The sequence below is a fragment of the Somniosus microcephalus genome, chromosome 3 (assembly GCF_052327205.1).
Source record: "Somniosus microcephalus isolate GS21.2 chromosome 3, FLI_Smic_1.0, whole genome shotgun sequence".
Taxonomy (NCBI): domain Eukaryota; kingdom Metazoa; phylum Chordata; class Chondrichthyes; order Squaliformes; family Somniosidae; genus Somniosus; species Somniosus microcephalus.
In genome coordinates this window covers 346,731,190-346,750,501 of record NC_140989.1, presented here as the reverse complement: position 1 = coordinate 346,750,501, position 19,312 = coordinate 346,731,190, and the positions used below count along the sequence as shown (strand labels likewise).

Below are 19,312 nucleotides of genomic sequence, written 5' to 3'. Positions count from 1 at the left end.
ATTTGAAATGTAACTGGCATGAAACGAAAGTGAGTGCCATGTACAGTAATGTATTGAACCTGGACAGTAAGATGTAAAATATGATCTATGGATTGTACTGTAATGTATTTGAACAAATTTTTCTATGTAACTGGCATGAAATGAACGAGACTGCCATGTATTGTATTGAACCTGGACTGTACAATATAAAATAGGATTTGTGGATTGTACTGGAATGTATTTGAACAAATTTTTTTATGAATAAAGTATATTTTTGAAACAAAAAATAAATCAGATTCAGTAATAACATTCAAAAGGGAATTGGATAAATATTTGAAGGGAAATCATTGACAGGGCTATGGGGAAAGGCCAGGAGAGTGGGATTAATTGGATAGCTCTACCAAAGGGTACCAAAGACACTACAGGCCGAATGGTGTTAAGTAACGGATTCCAGTGATGATGAAGGAATGGAGATGTACATCCAAGTCAGGAGGGTGCGCATCCCCGATTTTCTTCGCCCCACCATTGGCGGCTATGCTTTCACCTGTCTAGGCCCCAAGCCCTGGAATTTTTGCCCTAAATCTCTCCGTCTCTCTCCCCTCCTTTAAGATGCTCCTTCTGTGCTGTATCATTCTGTGATTCTACGAGTGGAAGTTGAGCGAGGACAGATTCCGGCGCATGCGTGATGCAATCCACGGTTGAATAGCCTGCCAGCACTCGTGTGTGAAGAATGGCCATGTGGAGGGACGCCAGCTCCTGTGGAACCGCGTGCCAACAAGCAGTGAATCCCATCAGAAGAGAGGAGAAAACTGGAGAATGAGAAAATGTGGAAGGAGGGGTGAATTTCTGGGGTGAAGCCTCAGGCAGGGCTTCGTCTCTGGGTTGTCCGCTGAGTAGAATCTACAGTGGTAAGCAGTAAAGTGATGGAAAGTTAATCTCAGTTAGAACCATCCCCTGGTGTCCAGAATTAATGACTTTGTGATGTGTCTTTCATCTTATACCTGAACTACTTATTGCTGCTTCTCGTTTTGTCTGATACGGATAGCCTGAATTAAGACACATTTCTTTGTCCTTAGACTCCTTCTCTTAGCCCATAATTCTAATTCCCTGCCAGGTGATGGCTGCTGTTAATGATATATCCCACAGAGCAAGTAAAAGCCTCATTTTGTAGATATATCCTGTTATGCTTTGTTCTGAAACCATAACTGAATTGCAATAAATGCGTTATCTGCTGCATCTGCGACTAATGTGACAGCAATGTTTCTCAGTGCTCTTTGCCAACTGATATTTCCTGCCACACTGTACATCATTGTACTCCAGCCTGCTGGTTCAATTACCCATCAGACTGAACAGAGTTAGTTATTTAAACTGTAATTTTTTTGGCTTGACAAATATCTTTCCCTTCCCACCCTCTCCTGAAGGTGATGGCTCTTTGCTGGGCTGCAGTCCCTCTGGTACTTTGCCCCATCATGGGCGAGCCTAGGGAATGAGTGTTGCCCAACTGATCCACTGCAGGCAGCATCACAGCCAACCCCGCTCCTGTCTGCAGTTAATGTCCACACACACACACACACGCATTTCCAACACGGGTCGCTGAATAGCAATTAGCAGCGGGAACGCTGACTGATTTACCCCCCCCCCCCCCGCCATACACAGGGGCACTGATCTCCAGTTGACATAAGCAAGCTTAACACAGACTGTCTTCCTGGCCTCGTTCTAATCTTTTCAATAGAACATAAACCAAACTTTGATGTAGTTGAGCTGACAAGAGTCTAGTGTTGGGAACAACAGCGCCTTTAACGTAGTAAAACGTCCCAATGCATTTCACAGGAGCGTTATCAAACAAAATTTGACAACGAGACACATAAGGAGATATTAGAGTAGGAAAAGAGTTAGGTTTTAAGAAGCATCTTAAAGGAGGAAAGAGGCAGAGGGTTAGGGAAGGAATTCCAGAGTTTTGGACCTAGGTAGCTGAAGGCACGGCCGCCAATGGTGAAGCGATTAAAATCGGGGATGCGCAAGAGGTCAGAATTGGAGGAGCGCAGAGACCTTGGAGGGGTATAGGGCTGGAGGAGGTTACGGAGTTAGGGAGGGGCGATGCCATTGAAGGATTTGAAAACAAGGATGAGAATTTTTAAATCGAGGCGTTGCTTAACCGGGAGCCTATGTAGGTCACAGCACAGGGGTGATTGGTGAACGGGACTTGTTGCGAGTTAGGACATGGGCAGCAGAGTTTTGAATGACCTCAAGTTTATGAAGGGTAGACGATGAGAGGCCGGCCAGGAGTGTGTTGGAATAATCACGTCTAGAAGTAACAAAGACATGGAGGAGGGTTTCAGCAGGAGATGAGCTGAGGCAGGGGCGGAGTCGGGCGATGTTACGGAGGTGGAAGTAGACGGTCTTAGCGATGGTGCGGATATGTGGTCGGAAGCTCATTTCAGGGTCAATTATGACACCAAGGTTGCGAACAGTCTGGTTCAGCCTCAGACAGTTGCTAGGGAGAGGGATGGAGATGGTGGCTAGGGAACAGAGTTTGTGGCGGGGACTGAAAACAATGGCTTCGGTCCTCCCAATATTTAGTTGGAGGAAATTTATGCTCATCCAATACTGGATGTCGGGCAAGCAGTCTGACAATTTAGAGACAGTAGAGGGGTCGAGAGAGGTGGTGATGAGGTAGAGCTGGGTGTCATTAGCGTACATGTGGAAACCAACGCTGTGTTTTCGGATGATGTCACCGAGGGGCAGCATATAGATGAGAAATAGGAGGGGGCCAACACCGAGGGGCAGCATATAGAGGAGAAATAGGAGGGGGCCAAGGATAGATCAGTGCAGAAGCTGGAAGAGAAGCCATTGTAGGCGATTCTCTGGCTACGACTGGATAGATAAGAATGGAACCAGGTGAGTGTAGTCTGACCCAGCTGGACAACGGTTGAGAGGCTTTGGAGGAGGATAGAAATCAACTGTGTCAAAGGCTGCAGCCAAGTCGAGAAGGACAAGGAGGGCTAGTTCACCACAGTCAGTCACATAAGATGTCATTTGTGATTTTAATATGAGCAGTTTCGGTATTGTGGCAGGGACGGAATCCTGATTGGAGGTATTCAAACATGGAGTTCTGGGAAAGATGGGCACGGATTTGGAAGGCAACAGCACGTTCAAGGACTTTGGAGAAGAAAGGGTGGTTGGAAATGGGGCGGTAGTTTTCAAGGATGGAGGGATCAAGGATTTTTTTTGGAGAAGAGGGGTGATGACAGCAGATTTGAAGGAGAGGGGGAAAGTACCTGAGGAGAGTGAACCATGAACAATATCAGCTAACATGGGGGTCAGGAAGGGAAGTTGGGTGGTCAGCAGTTTGGTGGGAATAGGGTCAAGGGAGCATGAGGTAGGTCTCGTGGACAACATGAGCTCGGAGAGGGCATGACGGGAGATAGGAGAGAAACTAGAGAAAGATGCAAATTCAGGGCTCGGGCAGGGGGGAACCTTAGAGGAAGTTTGGCCCGGTGGGCTAGGGGAGGGGAGGGGAGGGGAGGGGCCAGGCAGAGGCAGCTGATCGGATGGTCTCAATCTTAGTGACAAAGAAGTCCATGAGCTCCTCGCACTTGTTGTTGGAGGTGAGGGTGGAGGAGGCAGGGGAGAGAGGTTTGCAGTAGCGAAAATAAGCCGGGGGTTATCTTTGGATTCCAGGATGATCCTAGAAGTGTGAGCAGTTTTGGCAGAGGAGAGCAGGAAAGCAAACTTGTCCTCTTGCAATTATGGAGCTCCTTCCTCACCCAAACGGGGCTTCCGTCTGGCCAAGGCTATTGGAGTATTGGGGTGATGCTGTGATCTGGTGCTCCTTCTGGTAGCACTAGCAGGGAAATTGTGGACAATACAGCCTGTGATTTTCCATCCATTCATTTTGCGAGGTACTTTGAGACATGAGTTTTAACCAGGTCTAATGTAATACTATCTCATTTCAGTACTGACCAGAAGAAAGAAAGAAAGACTTGCATTTATATAGTGCCTTTCATGGCCTCAGGATGTCCCAAAGCCCTTTACAATAAACTAAGTACTTTTGAAGTGTAGTCACTGTTTTGACGTAGGAAATGTGACAGGCAATTTTGCACAACAAGGTCCCATAAACAGCAATATGATAATATTGGCCAGGACTCTGGGTAAAACTCCGCTGCTCTTCTTCAAAATAATACCATGGGCTCTTTTACGTCCACCCGAGAGGGCAGACAGGGGCCTTGGTTTAACGTCTCATCCGAAATACGGCACCTCTGACAGTGCAGCACTCCCTCAGCACTGCACTGGGGTGTCAGGCTAGATTATGTGCTCAACCCCACGGAGTGGGACTTGAACCCACAACCTTCTGACCCAGCAGTAAGAGTGCTACCCACTGAGCCACGCCTGACACCGTTGATCCATAGGGGTCCTTTGTGAAATGAGTTTGGACAGTTACAGCTCAGTACCTGGTGTCCTCTGGTCCGTGGCATCAAACTGCACAATAATTCAGCACAAATTGGCACTCAATTGGCAATCTGATGCCGGGAAGCCACAAAGATGATGATGCTGGAAATGAGAAGTTCACGCTGGTGCAACAGGAATATTCTGCAGTTGGAGTTCGAGCCGAGTATGGAGAGTTTTACTCTGCGCTGGCCATGCATTGCCCATCTGTGAACTGCCCAGTATCAATATTACATCCCAAAACTGTTCTAATTCCAACATCCCTCAACTCGATGAGTTGAAAAAGTCATCAAAATTAATCAGCACAATATTGAATAGAAAGAAACAATTAGGACGTCCCAAAACGCTTCACACCCATTGAAGTACTTTGAAATTGCAGTCACTGTTATACTTGAACTTAATACAGATAAATACTCTGGATCAGTCAGAAATATCAACCGACAGCTGGGCTTGCTGCAAAGAAAAGTGATTTTGCCATCGCAGTAGTTCTTTCCGTTCTGTAGGTGGGTTTAACCAGTCCTTATTGTTGTTCACACCAATGGAGCAGTGGGAAGGATAGCACAGTTTGCCTTATCCTAACAAAAACACACGCCCGAAAAACAGCTGTGTTGATGATGCACATTGAGATTGGCAGGCTCGCCCGGGTCATCACTTGGTCATTACAAATCGTGGTGAGAAACCGCGGGTGGAAAATTAAAGACTTGCATTTATATAGCGCCTTTGACAGCCTCGGGATGCTCCAAAAGCACTTTACAGTCAATGACGTACATGTGAAGTGTAGTCACTGTTGTGATGTAGGAAACGTGGCGGCCAATTTGCCCACAGCAAGCTCCCACACACTCAGGTGTTGGCTGAGGGATCTATATTGGCCAGGGCACCAGGGTGAACTCCCCTGCTCTTCTTCGAATACTGCCATGGGATCTTTTACTTCCACCCGAGAGAGAAAAGGGGCCTCGGCTTTACCTCTCGTCTGAAGGACGGCACCTCTGACAGTGCAGCACTCCCTCAGTGTCAGCCTAGATATTGTTCTCAAATCTCTGGAGTGGGGCTTAAACCCACAACCTTCTGACTCAGAGGTGGGAGTGCTGCCAACTGAACCATGGCTGACAATTATTGATGCATTTTATTTGCTACCAAGCTTTCATTATAATTGGACCGTTATCATGAGGGAGGATAATTTCAGCAGAAAACATGTGCCAAACCCCCAGTGAACATGGACCCGGACCTGGACCGCGGCCCAATGATATTCTACAAACTGACTGAATTCTGAGCCAGTTAGATTGTAAATGACTGTGTCTCTCCACACACACACACTCGCAGTAAAGGTCTGGTGCTGGAGTACCTTTCCGTCTCTCCCTCTCCTGAAGCAGGAAGATGCTGGATACAATATGAGTCCTATGTGTCTGGTTCTGAATTCCCAGCTGCCTCAGATCGGCCTCTGTCAAATGCAGCAAATCCTGGAGAGAAGAATGGAGAGTGAGTGACAAGTTAAAAGGCACAACAGTAAATCAGATTATGAATGAATTACTGCATATATCTGTGACTGTGATCGATATACTGCATATATCTGTGACTGTGATCGATATACTGTATATATCGGACTGTGATCGATATATACTGCATATATATATCGGACTGTGATCGATATTACTGTATATATCGGACTGTGATCGATATTACTGTATATATCGGACTGTGATCGATATTACTGTATATATCAGACTGTGATCGATATACTGTATAAATACTCAAAGGTTATAGAGCGTACCTACACGTTATATCAAAAGAAAGCTTATGATTCTGGAAGTGTCATAGGCGTATTTACTTTTTGGTCAGACAAAAATTGTTCGGACAGTAGACAAAAAACGTTCAAAAAATGGAAAAAAATCTGCTCATTAACGTTGAGTGACGTGATGCTTGACCAATCCTACAGTTGAGTGACCTGATGGTTGACCAATCGGTGCGTCACTGGGGGCGTTTCATTGTGTGTGTGGGTGGGCCTAATCCTTCTGAGCTGAGGTGAGTGGCCGCCATCTTGATTTGAAAAAAAAAGTTGGTTTTAAAAGAAAAAAACATCCTTTTGCAAAGGGGACTTGGGCTTTCCCCCCCTCGGCGGTGGATGAGCTGCCTGCAGGGCTCAGGCCTCGAAGCCTCGGCCTCTCCTCGCCAGCCACGCCCGAGCTAGGCACCGCCAGTCCCGCTGGGCCCGCCCCGCGATCACCGCCATCTTCGTAAAGGCTAGCGGGGCGGGAGACAGCGAGCGCGTGAACGTCGGCGGCGGCCCGGAGCGGGACCTGAGCACGCACAGAAGTCTGGGAATTGTAGTTTCCTCGGCTCGGGCTCTGCGGGCCGTTGAGGTGAGTGACGGAAAATCGCCGATCTAGCATTGTGATCGGGGGCTTCGGGTATCCGCGTCCGGGCTCCGAGGAAAGGGACAGGGAGGGAGAGGAGGAAGGGAGGGAGGGAGAGGAGAGGGGGAGGGAGGGAAGGAGAGGGGGAGGGAGGGAGAGAGAGTAAACCAGGGACAGGGGGAGGGAGAGAGAGCGGGGAGGGAGGGAGAGGGGGAGGGAGAGAGAGGGAGGGAGAGAGAGAGGTGACAGAGAGAGGGGCAGGGAGAGAGAGGGGGAGGGAGAGAGAGGGGGAGGGAGAGAGAGAGGGTCAGAGAGGGAAAGAGTGACACAGAGCGGGGTAGCGGCAGCGCCCGGATATAAACCGCGCGGCCCAAAATTGCCCTGGCAACGCCGGGCACCCCCAGCTAGTACTGTATATATCGGACTGTGATTGGTATACTATATATATCGGACTGTGATCGATACACTGTATATATCGGACTGTGATCGATATACTGTATATATCGGACTGTGATCGATATACTGTATATATTGGACTGTGACCGATATACTGTATATCAGACTGTGATCGATATACTGTATATCAGACTGTGATCGATATACTGTATATCAGACTGTGATCGATATATATACTGTATATATATCGGACTGTGATCGATATACTGTATATATCAAACTGATCGATATACTGTATATATCAGACTGATCGATATATATATATATATATATATAAAAAAGGATCCGTCCGTCTGTTTGTCTGCGTGTCTGTCTGTCTGTGTGTATGTCCGCTATACACTCAAAAGTTATAGAGCGTACCTGCACACATGTTATATCAAAAGAAAGCTTATGATTCTGGAAGTGTCATAGGTGTATTTACTTTTTGGTCAGACAAAAATTGTTCGGACAGTGGATAAAAAATGGAAAAAAATGGAAAACAATCTGCTCATTAGCGTTGAGTGACGTGATGCTTGACCAATCCTACAGTTGAGTGACCTGATGGTTGACCAATCGGTGCGTCACTGGGGGCATTTCATTGCGTGTGTGGGTGGGCCTAATCCTTCTGAGCTGAGGTGAGTGGCCACCATCTTGATTCCTAACTATTCATTTATTTTTCCCACTTTGTGTGTTTATTTTGAAATATACATTTCCAGGAAAAAAAAAGTTGGTTTTAAAAGAAAAAAACATCCTTTTGCAAAGGGGATTCGGGCTTTCCCCCCCTCGGCGGTGGATGAGCTGCCTGCAGGCCTCAGGCCTCGGCCTCTCCTCGCCAGCCACGCCCGAGCTAGGCACCGCCAGTCCCGCTGGGCCCGCCCCGCGATCACCGCCATCTTCGTAAAGGCTAGCGGGGCGGGAGACAGCGAGCGCGTGAACGTCGGTGGCGGCCCGGAGCGGGACCTGAGCATGCACAGAAGTCTGGGAATTGTAGTTTCCTCGGCTCGGGCTCTGCGGGCCGTTGAGGTGAGTGACGGAAAATCGCCGATCTAGCATTGTGATCGGGGGCTTCGCGTATCCGCGTCCGGGCTCCGAGGAAAGGGACAGGGAGGGAGAGGAGGAAGGGAGGGAGGGAGAGGAGAGGGGGAGGGAGGGAAGGAGAGGGGGAGGGAGGGAGAGAGAGTAAACCAGGGACAGGGGGAGGGAGAGAGAGCGGGGAGGGAGAGAGAGGGGGAGGGAGAGAGAGGGGGATGGAGAGAGAGGGAGGGAGAGAGAGAGGTGACAGAGAGAGGGGCAGGGAGAGAGAGGGGCAGGGAGAGAGAGGGGGAGGGAGAGAGAGAGGGTCAGAGAGGGAAAGAGTGACACAGAGCGGGGGAGCGGCAGCGCCCGGATGTAAACCGCGCGGCCCAAAATTGCCCTGGCAACGCCGGGCACCCCCAGCTAGTACTGTATATATCAGACTGTGATTGGTATACTATATATATCGGACTGTGATCGATACACTGTATATATCGGACTGTGATTGATATACTGTATATATCGGACTGTGATCGATATACTGTATATATCGGACTGTGATCGATATACTGTATATCAGACTGTGATCGATATACTGTATATCAGACTGTGATCGATATACTGTATATCAGACTGTGATCGATATATATACTGTATATATCGGACTGTGATCGATATACTGTATATATCGGACTGTGATCGATATACTGTATATATCAAACTGATCGATATACTGTATATATCAGACTGATCGATATCTATATATATTATATATATATAAAAGGATCCGTCCGTCTGTTTGTCTGCGTGTCTGTCTGTCTGTGTGTATGTCCGCTATACACTCAAAAGTTATAGAGCGTACCTGCACACATGTTATATCAAAAGAAAGCTTATGATTCTGGAAGTGTCATAGGTGTATTTACTGTTTGGTCAGACAAAAATTGTTCGGACAGTGGATAAAAAATGGAAAAAAATGGAAAACAATCTGCTCATTAGCGTTGAGTGACGTGATGCTTGACCAATCCTACAGTTGAGTGACCTGATGGTTGACCAATCGGTGCGTCACTGGGGGCATTTCATTGCGTGTGTGGGTGGGCCTAATCCTTCTGAGCTGAGGTGAGTGGCCACCATCTTGATTCCTAACTATTCATTTATTTTTCCCACTTTGTGTGTTTATTTTGAAATATACATTTCCAGGAAAAAAAAAGTTGGGTTTAAAAGAAAAAAACATCCTTTTGCAAAGGGGATTCGGGCTTTCCCCCCCTCGGCGGTGGATGAGCTGCCTGCAGGCCTCAGGCCTCGGCCTCTCCTCGCCAGCCACGCCCGAGCTAGGCACCGCCAGTCCCGCTGGGCCCGCCCCGCGATCACCGCCATCTTCGTAAAGGCTAGCGGGGCGGGAGACAGCGAGCGCGTGAACGTCGGCGGCGGCCCGGAGCGGGACCTGAGCACGCACAGAAGTCTGGGAATTGTAGTTTCCTCGGCTCGGGCTCTGCGGGCCGTTGAGGTGAGTGACGGAAAATCGCCGATCTAGCATTGTGATCGGGGGCTTCGGGTATCCGCGTCCGGGCTCCGAGGAAAGGGACAGGGAGGGAGAGGAGGAAGGGAGGGAGGGAGAGGAGAGGGGGAGGGAGGGAAGGAGAGGGGGAGGGAGGGAGAGAGAGTAAACCAGGGACAGGGGGAGGGAGAGAGAGCGGGGAGGGAGGGAGAGGGGGAGGGAGAGAGAGGGAGGGAGAGAGAGAGGTGACAGAGAGAGGGGCAGGGAGAGAGAGGGGGAGGGAGAGAGAGGGGGAGGGAGAGAGAGAGGGTCAGAGAGGGAAAGAGTGACACAGAGCGGGGTAGCGGCAGCGCCCGGATATAAACCGCGCGGCCCAAAATTGCCCTGGCAACGCCGGGCACCCCCAGCTAGTACTGTATATATCGGACTGTGATTGGTATACTATATATATCGGACTGTGATCGATACACTGTATATATCGGACTGTGATCGATATACTGTATATATCGGACTGTGATCGATATACTGTATATATTGGACTGTGACCGATATACTGTATATCAGACTGTGATCGATATACTGTATATCAGACTGTGATCGATATACTGTATATCAGACTGTGATCGATATATATACTGTATATATATCGGACTGTGATCGATATACTGTATATATCAAACTGATCGATATACTGTATATATCAGACTGATCGATATATATATATATATATATATAAAAAAGGATCCGTCCGTCTGTTTGTCTGCGTGTCTGTCTGTCTGTGTGTATGTCCGCTATACACTCAAAAGTTATAGAGCGTACCTGCACACATGTTATATCAAAAGAAAGCTTATGATTCTGGAAATGTCATAGGTGTATTTACTTTTTGGTCAGACAAAAATTGTTCGGACAGTGGATAAAAAATGGAAAAAAATGGAAAACAATCTGCTCATTAGCGTTGAGTGACGTGATGCTTGACCAATCCTACAGTTGAGTGACCTGATGGTTGACCAATCGGTGCGTCACTGGGGGCATTTCATTGCGTGTGTGGGTGGGCCTAATCCTTCTGAGCTGAGGTGAGTGGCCACCATCTTGATTCCTAACTATTCATTTATTTTTCCCACTTTGTGTGTTTATTTTGAAATATACATTTCCAGGAAAAAAAAAGTTGGTTTTAAAAGAAAAAAACATCCTTTTGCAAAGGGGATTCGGGCTTTCCCCCCCTCGGCGGTGGATGAGCTGCCTGCAGGCCTCAGGCCTCGGCCTCTCCTCGCCAGCCACGCCCGAGCTAGGCACCGCCAGTCCCGCTGGGCCCGCCCCGCGATCACCGCCATCTTCGTAAAGGCTAGCGGGGCGGGAGACAGCGAGCGCGTGAACGTCGGCGGCGGCCCGGAGCGGGACCTGAGCACGCACAGAAGTCTGGGAATTGTAGTTTCCTCGGCTCGGGCTCTGCGGGCCGTTGAGGTGAGTGACGGAAAATCGCCGATCTAGCATTGTGATCGGGGGCTTCGCGTATCCGCGTCCGGGCTCCGAGGAAAGGGACAGGGAGGGAGAGGAGGAAGGGAGGGAGGGAGAGGAGAGGGGGAGGGAGGGAAGGAGAGGGGGAGGGAGGGAGAGAGAGTAAACCAGGGACAGGGGGAGGGAGAGAGAGCGGGGAGGGAGAGAGAGGGGGAGGGAGAGAGAGGGGGATGGAGAGAGAGGGAGGGAGAGAGAGAGGTGACAGAGAGAGGGGCAGGGAGAGAGAGGGGCAGGGAGAGAGAGGGGGAGGGAGAGAGAGAGGGTCAGAGAGGGAAAGAGTGACACAGAGCGGGGGAGCGGCAGCGCCCGGATGTAAACCGCGCGGCCCAAAATTGCCCTGGCAACGCCGGGCACCCCCAGCTAGTACTGTATATATCAGACTGTGATTGGTATACTATATATATCGGACTGTGATCGATACACTGTATATATCGGACTGTGATCGATATACTGTATATATCGGACTGTGATCGATATACTGTATATATCGGACTGTGATCGATATACTGTATATCAGACTGTGATCGATATACTGTATATCAGACTGTGATCGATATACTGTATATCAGACTGTGATCGATATATATACTGTATATATCGGACTGTGATCGATATACTGTATATATCGGACTGTGATCGATATACTGTATATATCAAACTGATCGATATACTGTATATATCAGACTGATCGATATCTATATATATTATATATATATAAAAGGATCCGTCCGTCTGTTTGTCTGCGTGTCTGTCTGTCTGTGTGTATGTCCGCTATACACTCAAAAGTTATAGAGCGTACCTGCACATATGTTATATCAAAAGAAAGCTTATGATTAGGGGAGTGTCATAGGCATATTTACATTTTGGTCAGACAAAAATTGTTCGGGCAGTATACAAAAAACATTCAAAAACCTGATGGTTGACCAATCCTACGGGGGAATCCGCTCATTAGCGTTGATTGACTTGATGGTTGACCAATCCTGCGGGGTGAGCGGGGCCTAATCCTTCAAACTGCCATTTTACAAAAAAGCCTTGGCAACACCGGGCCCCCCAGCTAGTACTGTATATATCGGACTGTGATCGATATTGCTGTATATATCAGACTGTGATCGATATATACTGTATATATCGGACTGTGATCGATATATACTGTATATATTGGACTCTGACCAGTATACCATATATATTGGTTGTATCTACCAATATTCCCTGGATTCTGGAGAGGTCCCAGCGGACTGGAAAACCGCAAATGTAACACCCCTATTTAAGAAAGGAGGGAGGCAGAAAGCAGGCAACTATCGACCAGTTAGCCTAACATCTGTCATTGGGAAAATGCTGGAGTCCATCATTAAGGAAGTGATAGCAGGACATTTAGAAAATCATAATATAGTCAAGCAGAGTCAACGTGGTTTTATGAAAGGGAAATAACGTTTGACAAATTTGCTGGAATTCTTTGAGGATGTAATGAGCAGGGTGGATAAAGGGGGAACCAGTAGATGTGGTGTACAGTATTTGGATTTCCAGAAGGCATTCAATAAGGTGCCAAATAAAAGGTTACTACACAAGATAAGAGCTCACGGGGTTGGGGGTAATATGTTAGCATGAACAGAGGATTGGCTAACTAACTAATCATTTTCAGATTGGCCAACTGTAACTAGTGGGGTGCCGCAGGGATCAGTGCTGGGGCCTCAACTATTTACAATCTATATTAATGACTTGGATGAAGGGACCGAGTGTAATGTAGCCAAATTTGCTGATGATACAAAGATAGGTAGGAAAGCAAATTGTGTGGAAGACGCAAAGAATCTCCAAAGGGATAGAGATAGGCTAAGTGAATGGGCAAAACTCTGGCAGATGGAGTTTAATGTGGGAAAATGCGAGGTTATCCACTTTGGTAGGAAAAATAAAAAAGCAAATTATTATTTAAATGGGGAGAGATTACAAAATGCTGAGGTACAGAGGGATCTGGGGGTCCTTGTACATGAATCACAAAACGTTAGCATGCAGGTACAGCAAGTAATTAGGAAGGCAAATGGAGTGTTAGCATTTATTGCAAAGGGAATGGAGTATAAAAGTAGGGAAGTCCTGTTACAACTGTACAGGGCGTTGGTGAGACCACACCTGGAGTACTGCGTACAGTTTTGGTCTCCTTATTTAAGGAAGGATATACTTGCATTGGAGGCAGTTCAGAGAAGGTTCACGAGGTTGATTCCGGAGATGAAGGGGCTGTCTTATGAAGAAAGGTTGAGCAGGTTGGGCCTATACTCATTGGAGTTTAGAAGAATGAGAGGGGATCTTATTGAAACATATAAGATTCTGAAGGGGCTTGACAGGGTAGATGCAGAGAGGATGTTTCCCCTCGTGGGGGAATCTAGAACTAGGGGGCATAATTTCAGAATAAGGGGGCACCCTTTTAAATTGGAAATGGAGGAGGAATTTCTTCTCTCAGAGGGTCGTGAATCTTTGGAATTCTCTTCCCCAGAGAGCTGTGGAGGCTGGGTCATTGAATATATTTAAAGGTGGAGATAGCAGATTTTTGAACGCTAAGGGAGTCAAGGGTTATGGGGAGCGGGCAGGAACGTAGAGTTGAGGCCAAGATCAGATCAGCCATGATCTTATTGAATGGCGGAGCAGACTTGAGGGGCCAAATGACCTACGCCTGCTCCTACATCTTATGTCTTATATTTATGTTCTATTAATTAAACTCAAAACTATAGTTAAGACATTGGCTGAAAAGTAGAAAACAAGAGGTACTTGTTAGAGAAGTTATATTGGGCTAGGAGGAAGTACTGAGTGAGGTGCCCCAGGCTTAGTGCTTCCATTTTACAAGAATGACTTGGATTCAGAAACTGGTCAAATTTGCAAATGATCCCAAACTAGGAGGGGCACTGGAATCAGAGGAGGCAGATCAGAGATTACAGACAGAGTTGGACAAAATATGCATATGGGCAGAAAAATGGCCAATGAAACTATTGCAGACAAGTGCAAAGTACCGCATCAGGAAGGAAATATAGGCGACACACGTACGCCATGAATGGTGTTGAAATAGCTACGGGTGAAGTTAAAAAGAGACCCAGGAGTCTTAGTAAACTCTACACTTATGTCGAAGCAGTGTAGAGCAGCAATCAACAAAGCCAACAGAATGTTGAACGACAGGGCTAAAACAGTAGGATACACGTCAGGAAAAGTTGTGATTAATCTGGACAATTAAACCGCAGCTGTGTCCAGTTCTAGTTGCCAAGAAACTAGGGAGACATTCAGAAACTAGAAGCAGTGCAAAGAAGAGTTACGAGGCTGATCCAAGTGTCAAAGCGCTGAGTTATGAGGAAGGACTGGAGAAACCTGGGCTCCAAGCTTTTAGTCGCCTCTCCGAATATCTCCTTCTTTGGCTCGTTGTCAATTTTTGTCTCAAAAAAAGGCACGATATAAATGCAAGTTGTTGTTGTTTTCAGCCTGGAAAGGAGGCACCTTAGAGGTGATTTTATAAGGACATAAGAAATAGGAGCAGGAGTAGGCCATACGGCCCCTCGGGCCTGCTCCGCCATTCAATAGGATCATGGCTGATCCGAACCTAGACTCACGTCCACTTCCCTGCCCTCTCCCCGTAACCCCTAATTCCCTTATCTGCTAGGAAACTGTCTATCTCGGTTTTAAATTTATTTAATGTTGCAGCTTCCGCAGCTCTCTGGGGTAGCAAATTCCATAGATTTACTACCCTCTGAGTGAAGAAGTTTCTCCTCATCTCAGTTTTGAAAGGGCAGCCCCTTATTCTAAGGTTATGCCCCCTAGTTCTAGTCTCACCCATCAGTGGAAACATCCTCACCGCATCCACCCGATCAAGCCCCCTCACAATCTTATATGTTTCGATAAGATCGCCTCTCATTCTTCTGAACTCCAATGAGTAGAGGCCCAACCTACTCAACCCTTCCTCATACGTCAATCCCCTCATCTCTGGAATCAACCGAGTGAACCTTCTCTGAACCGCCTCGAGAGCAAGTATATCTTTTCTTAAATATGGAAACCAAAACTGCACGCAGTATTCCAGGTGTGGCCTCACCAATACCCTGTATAACTGCAGTAAGACCTCCCTGTTTTTATACTCCATCCCCCTTGCAATAAAAGCCAAGATTCTATTGGCCTTCCTGATCACCTGCTGCACCTGCATACTAACTTTTTGTGTTTCATGCACCAGGACCCCCAGGTCCCTTTGTAATGTAGCACTTTGCAGTTTCTCTCCATTTAGATAATAACTTGCTCTTTGATTTTTTCTGCCAAAGTGCATAACCTCACACTTTCCAATATTATATTCCATCTGCCAAATCTCTGCCCACTCACTTAGCCTGTCTATGTCCTTTTGCAGGTTTTTTATGTCCTCCTCACTCACTGCTTTCCCTCCCATCTTTGTATCGTCGGCAAACTTGGATATGTTGCACTCGGTCCCTTCCTCCAAATCATTAATATAGATTGTGAAGAGTTGGGGTCCCAGCACTGACCCCTGCGGAACACCACTAGTTACTGATTGCCATCCTGAGAATGAACCATTTATCCCAACTCTTTGTTTTCTGTTAGATAGCCAATCTTCCACCCATGTCAGTATATGACCCCCAATCCCGTGATTTTTTATTTTGATCAGTAATCTTTTGTGTGGAACCTTGTCAAATGCCTTTTGGAAGTCCAGATACACTACATCCACTGGTTCCCCTTTATCCACCCTGTATGTTACGTCCTCAAAGAATTCGAGCAAATTTGTCAAACATGACTTCCCCTTCATAAAACCATGCTGACTCTGTCCTATTAAATTATGTTTATCCAAATGCTCTGTTACTGTTTCCTTAATAATGGACTCCAACATTTTGCCAACCACAGATGTTAGGCTAACTGGTCTATAGTTTCCAGCTTTTTGTCTACTTCCCTTCTTAAATAAGGGTGTTACATTAGCAGTTTTCCAATCTGCCGGGACCTTTCCTGAGTCCAGAGAGTTTTGGAAAATAATCATCAATGCATCCACAATCCCTACCGCCACTTCTCTCAAGACCCTAGGACGTAGGCCATCAGGTCCGGGGGATTTATCCGCCTTAAGTCCCATTATTTTACCGAGTACCATCTCCTTAGTGATTTTAATCATGTTTAGCTCCTCCCCCCCCATTGCCCCCTGTTTGTCCAGTGTTGGGATATTTTGTGTCCTCTACTGTAAAGACTGATACAAAATATTTGTTCAGCGTCTTTGCCACCTCCATGTTCCCCACCACTAGTTTCCCAATCTCATCCTCTAAGGGACCAATGTTCACTTTAGCCACCCGTTTTCTTTTTATATAGCTGTAGAAACTCTTGCTATCTGTTTTTATATTTTTTGCTAGTTTACTTTCATAATCTATCTTCCCTTTCTTAATTAATCTTTTAGTTATTGTTTGCTGGCTTTTAAATGCTTCCCAGTCTTCTATCCTCCCACTAGATTTGGCTACTTTATATGCCCTTGTTTTCAGTCGGATACTATCCTTTATTACTTTACTAAGACACGGATGGCTGTCTTTTCTTTTACTCCCCTTTTTTCTCAGTGGAATATATTTATCTTGAAAGATGTGAAATATCTCCTTGAATGTAGACCACTGCTCTTGTACCGTTTTATACTTTAATCTGTTTTCCCAGTCCACTTTAGTCAATTCTACTCTCATACCTTCATAGTCTCCTTTATTTAAGCTTAGTACACTGGTTTGAGATCCAACTCTCTCACCCTCAAACTGAATTTGGAATTCAACCATATTATGGTCACTCATTCCAAGGGGATCCTTTACTAGGACATTTTTTATTAATCCTGTCTCATTACACAGGACCAGATCTAAGATTGCCTGCCCCCTGGTTGGTTCAGTTACATACTGCTCAAGGAACCCGTCCCTAATACACTCTATGAACTCTTCCTCAAGGTTGCCATGCCCAATTTGATTAGTCCAGTCAATATGAAAGTTAAAATCCCCCATGATTATAGCTGTTCCCTTATTACAAGCCCCAACTATTTCCTGATTTATACTCCAACCAACAGAGTTGCAACTGTTAGGAGGCCTATAGACTACGCCCACTAGTGACTTTTTCCCCTTATTATTCCTTATTATCTCCACCCAAACTGTTTCACTATCCTGATCCTTTGACCCAATATCATTTCTGACTATTGCAGTGATTCCATCCTTGACTAACATAGCAATCCCACCTCCCTTTCTTTCCTGTCTGTCCTTCCTAATTGTCAAATACCCTTGTATGTTTAGTTCCCAGTCATGATCGTCTTGCAGCTATGTTTCCGTAATGGCCACCAGATCATACCCATGTGTAGTTATTTGTACCATCAACTCGTCTATTTTGTTACAAATGCTGCGTGCATTCAGATAAAGAACTTTCAAATATGTTTTCTGACAATTTATTCCTGCTTTTACCCCTATATAGGATAGTCAAGGGAATAAAAAAGGCAAATCCAGAATATTACTTCAAATTAAGTTGCAGGAATAGGACCAGGAGATCACAGGTTCAAACAGGTAAAAGGTAAATTTATGACTAATAAAAGGAATTTCTTCTTTACATAAAGGGTGATCAACACATGGAATGGGTGAGTAGATGGAGTAGTGGAGGTCAAAACTCCGGAATTATTGAAGTAATAATTAGATGCTGCAATGGGTGGTGGGGGGTGGAGGGGAGGCTGTCATGTCTTTGTGGATGAATTAAGATTGTCTGAAAAACCTTCCTCATCCAGAATTTTGAGATCTTGTGATGATCAGTATGTTGTATATATTTTGGATTGTGCTCATACTTTACTGTATACAACATATTACTATTATCATAGAATGATACAGCACAGAAGGAGGCCATTCGGCCCATCATGCCTGTGCCAGCTCTTTGGTAGAGCTATCCAATTAGTCCCACTTCCCTGCTCTTTCCCCACAGCCCTGCAAATGTATTCCCTTCGACTATTTATCCAATTCTCTTTTGAATATTACTATTGAATCTGCTTCCATCTCCCTTTCAGGCAGCGCATTCCAGATCACAACAACTCGCTGCGTAAAAGAATGTTTCCTCATGTCGCCTCTGGTTCTTTTGCCGCTCACCTTAAATCTGTGTCCTCTGGTTACCGACCCTTCTGCCACAGGAAACAGTTTCTCCTTATTTACTCTATCAAAGCCGTTCATGATTTTGAACACCTATATCAAATCTCCTCTTAACCTTCTCTGCTCTAGGGAGGACAACCCCGGCTTCTCCAGTCTCTCCACATAACTTATACAGTACATATCATACAATGATCCATATATAGTTAAACATCTTGGCAACAGTCAGAGCCTTCAGGACGGGAAAGTAAGTGAAGTAATTCAGCTTGAAAAATCAGGGAAAAGAAGACGCGATCCTGCCATTATTTTTATTAGTGGTATATGATGGTTGGACATTTTTGGGTAGAAATTGGTATGCATTGGGTGTAATACAGGTGCAAAGCATACCAATTTAGCAAAGGGGCGGCCTGCGTCCAATCTGTGCAGGCGTTGGTTCCACTTCTAAATCCAGAGGGCCCATTTTTTAGGCGTCCCAGGTGACTGCCTAAAACAGGCGTTGGGCCCCTTAAATAGGTTAATGAGGGGTCTAGCACCTGTTGAAGGACCCTTTCCAGAAACTGTGCCACCCTGAGTGGAGCAGGCCTCGAGCCTGCTCTGCTCGGGTATTCTGGACGTGGGTGAGGCTGCCACCAAAAACACATTTTTTTTTTATGTGGAGCTGAAAAGTGCAGGATTGCTCCTCCTGGCTCTGCAGTACTTCCGACAACTGCTGCCAGCTGCAATCAGCCCCATCCCGCTGTCCTTACCCCACCCCACCCCACCACTGGGACTTATCCGAGGGCTGGTGCACTACATTCAATGCTGGGGAAAGGTGAGCCGCCTATGGAGGCTCAACAGGCACTGGCAGCGTGCCCAGAATAATTAGATGAGGGATGAGGCCTGAGGCCTGAACCCCGAGGCCCAATTTTGGGCCTCATTGTTTGAGTGCACGCTGCCTGTTCAATGCCGAGCCTGGGCCTGAAAGCAGGCCCAGACTCGTTTTTTAAATAACC

The 19,312-nt window shown here is 46.4% G+C and overlaps 1 protein-coding gene across 2 annotated transcripts in view; it reads right to left on the bottom strand.

Moving 5' to 3' along the window:
- bcar3 (BCAR3 adaptor protein, NSP family member) overlaps window positions 1-19,312 on the bottom strand; it is a 219,140-nt gene that overhangs the window by 127,141 nt on the left and 72,687 nt on the right. For both annotated transcript variants that reach the window (XM_085983300.1, XM_085983301.1), the window contains exon 3: window positions 5,768-5,882. In XM_085983300.1, coding sequence (XP_085839426.1) covers window positions 5,768-5,882 — 115 coding nt within the window. The remainder of the gene's footprint in view (window positions 1-5,767; window positions 5,883-19,312) is intronic.